The sequence below is a fragment of the Tupaia chinensis genome, unplaced genomic scaffold, assembly GCF_000334495.1.
Source record: "Tupaia chinensis unplaced genomic scaffold, TupChi_1.0 Scaffold000416_1, whole genome shotgun sequence".
In the NCBI taxonomy this organism is placed as follows: Eukaryota; Metazoa; Chordata; class Mammalia; order Scandentia; family Tupaiidae; genus Tupaia; species Tupaia belangeri.
The window spans coordinates 1,779,518-1,786,015 of NW_006159921.1; the positions used below are offsets into that span (position 1 = coordinate 1,779,518).

Genomic DNA, 6,498 nt, shown 5'->3' on the forward strand with positions numbered 1-6,498 from the left:
TTTAATTATCTATTTAATTTTATTTATTTATTCATTTATTTTAATTTGACCAGAGAGAAACAGACAGAGAGAGAGAGAAAGTGAGAAAGCAAGCCACCAGGTCTGGGACTCAAACCATGGTCGGCCATGTGGGAGTGTCCAGCGCCTTAGCCACTATGCCACCTGCTGGTCCCTCCACAAACCTATATTGAGCCCTGGTGTGTGCCAGGCACTTGCTGGACACCGTGAATGCTCTAAATTTCCCTTGCTTATTATTTATAAGATAATAGGAGAAATGAAGCATCAATAATTCAACAAAGGTGATATTGAAATAACTAACAAAGAACTTTGTTATTGAATTTTCTAATGCAGAGGAAAATTCTCCTTTTTTTATATTTGAGAAACTTGGGCTCAGAGAGGTTAATTACTGGTTCCGAGTCACACAGACAGCAAACAGAAGAGGTTTATGGCCCTCAGCACCATTCTGATAGGCCCAGATCCAGTACTGTGAGAGGCAATTCCCTGACCAAAGGTGGATGGATGGGACCCCCCCTACCCCCAAGCCAGGAGTAGATGGAGACTGCTGGGAGGAGTAAGTGGCGAGACTTCTCCAAGTGACTTTTCTCTAGATCATCACTTACCGGGACTACCTGCCCCTGGTGCTGGGGCCAGAGGCCATGAGGAAGTACCTGCCCACGTACCGCTGCTACAATGACTCAGTGGACCCGCGCATTGCCAATGTCTTCACCAATGCCTTCCGCTATGGCCACACGCTCATCCAGCCCTTCATGTTCCGCCTGAACAGTCAGTACCAGCCCATGCAGCCCAACCCTCGCGTCCCACTCAGCAAGGTCTTTTTTGCATCTTGGAGGGTAGTGCTGGAAGGTGAGTGGGACCTAGGCCAGGAGAGAGTGAATTGGCAGCCAAGGACAGGGTGGGCAGAAATCCTTTTCCATTTCATCTTTGAGGGTCTTGTCTAACCTTGCAGTCTCAGTTTACCTGACTCTGCTTCTGTTTATGATAATGAAGAGATGGCTCTCAGAAAGGGCTGGCTCCTTATGTGGTTTGACTCTCTGTGATCCAGGAGGCCAGGGGCTGGGAGCATCCCAAGCTCGTAAGTCTGAGTGGCATGATCCCTGAGACCTTTACGCCCCAGGGATATTGCAGTGCCTGGTGAGGACTTGCTCTCTGGGTCACCTCGGTTCCAGGTGTTACATGTGTCCAGCTCCTCTGCACGCCCCCTGACCCTGCCTGGACTTGTCCCTGACTCCCATCTGAGCTGGATCCTCCCCTCGACCTTTCGTTGCTCTTGCCCCCAGGTGGCATTGACCCCATCTTGCGTGGCCTCATGGCCACCCCTGCCAAGCTGAATCGCCAGAACCAAATTGTGGTGGATGAGATCCGGGAGCGGTTGTTTGAGCAGGTCATGAGGATTGGGCTAGATCTGCCCGCTCTGAACATGCAGCGCAGCAGGGACCACGGCCTCCCAGGTGAGGGGCTGCCTCTACTTTCTCCACTGCACCACCTCCCAGGTAGTCCCCAGGCCTTCCCACTCCAGGTACCCTATGCTCTCCAGTGGCCCCAGTTGCCCCAAGCTTCCCCCAACCTCAGCACTTCGCTCTCAGAAAGTGGTTCAGTTGTCATCTCCTCCTGGTCTCCTTTGCATGGTGTAAGCCTCACTCCTGGAGCGTTGTAGAATAACAATAATCCACAGTCTGAACATCTGTCTCCATCATTATTTCATTTTGTTCATCGTACATGAACTCTGAGGGGAAGAGATAATTATCATCTCTGTTTTACTGATGAGGAGACTGAGGCTTGGAGACATTTTGAACCTGTTCAGATTCTGTAGCCAAGTCAATGACACAGTTGGGATTTGAATCCAGACCAGCCTAACCCTAAAGCCGTGTCTGAGCTGTGGGACAACTGGTTTGTCTAGGCCTTCAAGATGGCTTAGACACTGCATCCCTCATGGGTCAGAGAGAGACAGCTGTGTTGCTTCAGAGGGGACAATGAGATGTCCCTGTTCTTGGGCCTGGCCAGAGTTACGGCAATTTAGGATTCGCCGTAGAGTGTAAGGGCCAGGGAAAGTCAGTGAGGGTCCTAGGATGACCTAGTTGTCCCCTTTAGCGTGAACCAAGGGATCGGGGTTCTCTAGGAAAGGGTCCCCTGTCTCTAGCTATGGCTTGGTGTGTTGAATGTGGGTTTTCTGGGCTGATGACCTATTTGTGAGTCTTCCCTGCTGTCCTTAGTGACCTTTATTTTTTGGAGAGGTTTTTGCTATAAGGCGCACACACTGGCCAGAAAGACAGAGAGAGACAGAGAGAGACAAGGAGACAGAAAGCAGGAAATCCCCCCCCCCCCAGGGGGGATGGCCATGCCGCAATCCCTTCTCCATTCTCCTCTTAGGATCTTGAGTATGCACACACACACGCCTGGCATGAGTTTAAGCCACCGGGTCTGAGACTCGAACCACGGTCGACTACATGGGGGTTCAGCGACATAGCCATTACACCAACTGCTGGTCCCCTTAGTGACCATTCTACCTTGTAGCCTAGATGCCTACCCTCAGCTACTCCCCTCCTCCATGCAGGGTATAATGCCTGGAGGCGCTTCTGCGGCCTCCCAGAGCCCAACACAGTGGGCGAGTTGGGCACGGTGCTGAAGAACTTGGACCTGGCAAGGAAGCTGATGGAGCAGTATGGCACACCCAACAACATCGACATCTGGATGGGCGGTGTGGCTGAGCCCCTGGAGAAGAACGGCCGCGTGGGCAAGCTCCTTGCCTGCATTATTGGCACCCAGTTCAGGAAGCTCCGGGATGGTGATCGGTGAGGCGCTGAAGGGTGGCTTAGGCCTGCTGGCTGGCTGTAGGCTTATTTCTGAACCTTGCTGGGATCCCAACTTCTTCCCGTCAAATGAAGTGCTAGAAGTCAGTGATTTTCCAGTGTGTTCTAGGAAGCCTCAGGCCATTCCTAATGTGCCCTGAACCTGTTGGAGGTGCGACAAGGAGTGACCTGGACTCCTGTTTGTGAAGGAAGGCAGACAGAAAACACGCCACCCTTAACTACTTTCTCTGGGTTCACTATGTGAACGTCAAGGTGGCAGGCCCCGCTGAACAGTCCCCTCCTTGCTTTCTCCTACTTGTCTTAGTGATGTTTCACTGTGGCCTTGACACCTTCATGACAAGTTTTTGTTTCAGGTTGTTTTTGTTTTTGTTTTTGAGAAAAAGACTTTTGCTATAGGGCTTATGTGCTTGCTGGAGAGACAGAGACAGACAGAGAGACAGAAAGTGAGAGATCATCCTTTGGGGGGATGGCCACGCTCCAATCCCTTGTCTTCCATTCTCCTCTGGGATTTTGGGCACATATACACACATGCCCGCTGTGAGTTTCACGCCACTGTATCTGGCACTTGAACTGTAGTTGACTATGTGAGAGTCCAGCACCTTAAGCACCGTGTCATCTGATGGCCTCCATACCTAGTTCTTTTATAAATCATCCCTGTGACTCTCTTCTACTCCCATGGATACAGCTCTGGGCCAGGCATAGGATTTCTTGAGCAAGTATGAACCCAGTTTCCCTAGTGGTGACTGGGTTGGGGTCACTGGGTTGGGGCCAAGGTGGAGACAACTGAGCAGCTGTGTTTTACTCTGGACTGAGGAGGGGACCCCTGGGCTGCCCAAGGGCCTGGAGCCCTCCGGTGCTGCATGGTGGTGTCTTCTGTGGTCCTCTCGTATCAGGAAGTAGATCCAGCCAGTTGGCACCCTCCCCGCCTCAGCTACCATCCCGTGGGTGTTCCCCATGCAGATTTTGGTGGGAGAACAAGGATGTGTTCAGCACCCAGCAGCGGATGGCTCTGGCCAAGATCTCCTTGCCTCGCATCATCTGTGACAACACAGGCATCACCACCGTGTCCAAGAACAACATCTTCATGTCCAATTCATTCCCCCGGGACTTTGTCAACTGCAGTACACTCCCTGCGTTGGACCTGGCCGCCTGGAGGGACAGGGCCTAGAATCTGGGTAAGGGAGTGAAAGGCAGTGAGGGGTATACTGGGAACCACAGAGATCCTCTTCTCCAGGTGAGCTCATCCCTCATCTGATGCTGCTGAGAAAATAAGTGGGCATTCGTGTGTGCGCGCGACGTACGTGTACAATGTTTGTAAGCTGGCATTTCATGTGTGTGTGTGGTCTGTGGACCTGGGTAGTGTTTTGTGTTGTGTATGTGTGTCATCTATGTGAGTGTGTGTTTATGAGAGCAGTATGGGTATGGAAGGCAGCAAAGCAGATGGATAAGGTGCACAGCTCAGGAACCAGACTGCCCACGTTCAAAGCCTGACTCGGTCACTTATAGCTGTGTGACCTTGGGCAAGTTATTCCTCCGTGCTGGAGGAGGAGTTTTCGTCTCTGGAAATGCTAGTTGTTATGGCTCCTCAGAGGATGCCTTTGTACCCTCTAGCTCTCCCTTCACTGGGCACTGCTATATGCCAGCTCACGTGCTGGGCATGGGAAACACACAGAAGAAGAAAGACAGATACAGTTTATGGAGTTCCTGCTCCAGCTGTGCCCTGGGCAGAGGTGACCAGTGATCTCTGCAGGGATGGACCATTAGCAGTTGGGCGTGTGCTGAGTTCTGGGCACGACCAGGTCAGGCTCAGTCCATGGCTCCCTCTTCTTCCTTACTCTGTTCTCTTGTTTATTCACAGGAGCCCGCCGGGAGAGGAACTGGCCTATCGACCTTTCTGTATTATTCGTTTGTACCTGATGTTACAATAATAAAGCACTGCTGATGGGGATCTCTTCTCTGTCTATAACTAGGAAGGGACCGCAGCAGGGGCCTCATTGCGGGCTCTGAACTTGAACCAGTGTGGCCTGTGTCTTGGGCCTATGCTCTGAACTGAGGGTGAGGGCATTGAGTGGTCCTCCTATGGCCGAGCCACACCTGGAGGGCAGTCAGTTCTTAGAAGACTGAGGTGTGGGGCTGGCAGACAGCATGGTGGTTAAACACTTTGAACTCTTACATGGCCGACCACGGTTCGAGTCCTGACCTGGAGACTTGCTCTCTCTCTCTCTCTAAATCTCTGTTTCTCTCTCTAGTCAAAACTGAAAAATAATGATAATAAATAAATAATTCTTTTTAAAAAAAAGGAAGAAGAAGATAGAGGTGAGAGGGTAAGGGCACCAGGCCATGCTTAGTAGACCTTCCTCCTTCCCTGGCATCCCGTAGTCAGTAACTGTGGTCACCAACCTCCCATTTGTCTGGCAGACACTTGCTCCATGTTCGTTCTGGTCAGGCCCATGCCTGGTGCTGGAAGTAGAGGCGACAAAATGTTCTATGGGAGAGAAGGAGCAGAGGTCTGGTGGGAAGATAGGCCTCCCCAGGTGGTAGGGAATTCCTGGATCCTGCTTCCTTTACAGCCTGGTGTGGTGGTTTAGAGGCTCTTGAGAGAGAGAAAGAGAGAAAGAAAGAAAGCCTCCGGGTCTGGGACTCCAACCATAGTCCGTCATGTGGGAATCCAGTCTTTAACCACCACACCACCTGCTGGTTCCAGAGACAGTAGACTCTTTCTCAGTCCTGATTCATGTGGCCAGGCCACCCTCCCCTAAGCAGAGACAGTGGGTGGCTGGACCCAGAATACAAGGCCAGTACTGAGAGAGGGGACGAATATATTTCTGTAGTAGTTTTGCCGGGGCTTGATCCCTATATCTAACTGGTGAACTCATTCCCCTGCCCCCGCCCCGCTTTTCCACATATAGGGAGGGGGCACTGCAGCTGGGAACCAGAGGTCTTCAGGAAGACGGGGCCTAATAGACTTCTTTTTGGAGAGGTTTTCTGCTATAGGGTGCGTGCACTTGCCAGAAAGAGAGAGACAGAGAGATAGAAAGTGAGAAATCACCCTCCCCCCCCAGGGAGGAAGGCCACACCGCAATCCCTTCTCCTCCATTCTCCTCTCAAAATCTTGGGCATGCACGCATGCACGCACATGCACCCAGAGTGAGTTTAAGCCACCGGCCCGGGACTTGAACTGTGGTTGGCTACATGGAAGTCCAGCGACATAGCCATTACACTAACTGCTGGTCCTGGGGCCTAATGGACTTCTGTTGCCCAGGTAAAGTCAGGGCCTCTCCATGGCAAGCAGTAGAATCGTTCCCCTTTGCTGATGAGAAGTGGGCTGCTCAGAGGTGAAAGGACTCACCAAGGCCTCAGAGAGTGGGTGCCAAAGCCGGGCTCTTCCCATGGGATGGCTAAACATCTGCCACTCCCACCTTGCCCCTCAGGGCATCTAGAGGCTCTGGCTGGCTGATCTTACCCAGAGGGTCATTTTAAAAGAACATAGGAGTATGCATTTGGGCAGAAGCTCAAAGAATGTTCTGGAGCTACACTTTCAGAGCTTCATAGGTTCCAAGGACTACCCTAGAAGAAGAATATTTTTTAGAAAGGCTGCTAGAGGGGTCAGCAGGTGGCATGGTGGTTAAGGGTGCTGGATTTCCACATGGCCGACCATGGTTCAAGTCTC

At 51.8% G+C, this 6,498-nt stretch overlaps 2 protein-coding genes across 2 annotated transcripts in view; both read left to right on the top strand.

Moving 5' to 3' along the window:
* Nucleotides 1-4,776, top strand: part of MPO (myeloperoxidase) — a 30,985-nt gene extending 26,209 nt beyond the window's left edge. Inside the window, 5 exon segments of the mRNA XM_027774250.1 lie at nt 609-864; nt 1,299-1,469; nt 2,573-2,810; nt 3,789-4,003; nt 4,687-4,776. Coding sequence (XP_027630051.1) covers nt 609-864; nt 1,299-1,469; nt 2,573-2,810; nt 3,789-3,996 — 873 coding nt within the window. The 3' untranslated portion in view covers nt 3,997-4,003; nt 4,687-4,776.
* The window catches only part of SKA2 (spindle and kinetochore associated complex subunit 2), a 1,094,818-nt gene that overhangs the window by 894,541 nt on the left and 193,779 nt on the right, over nt 1-6,498 (top strand). The window lies entirely within an intron of this gene.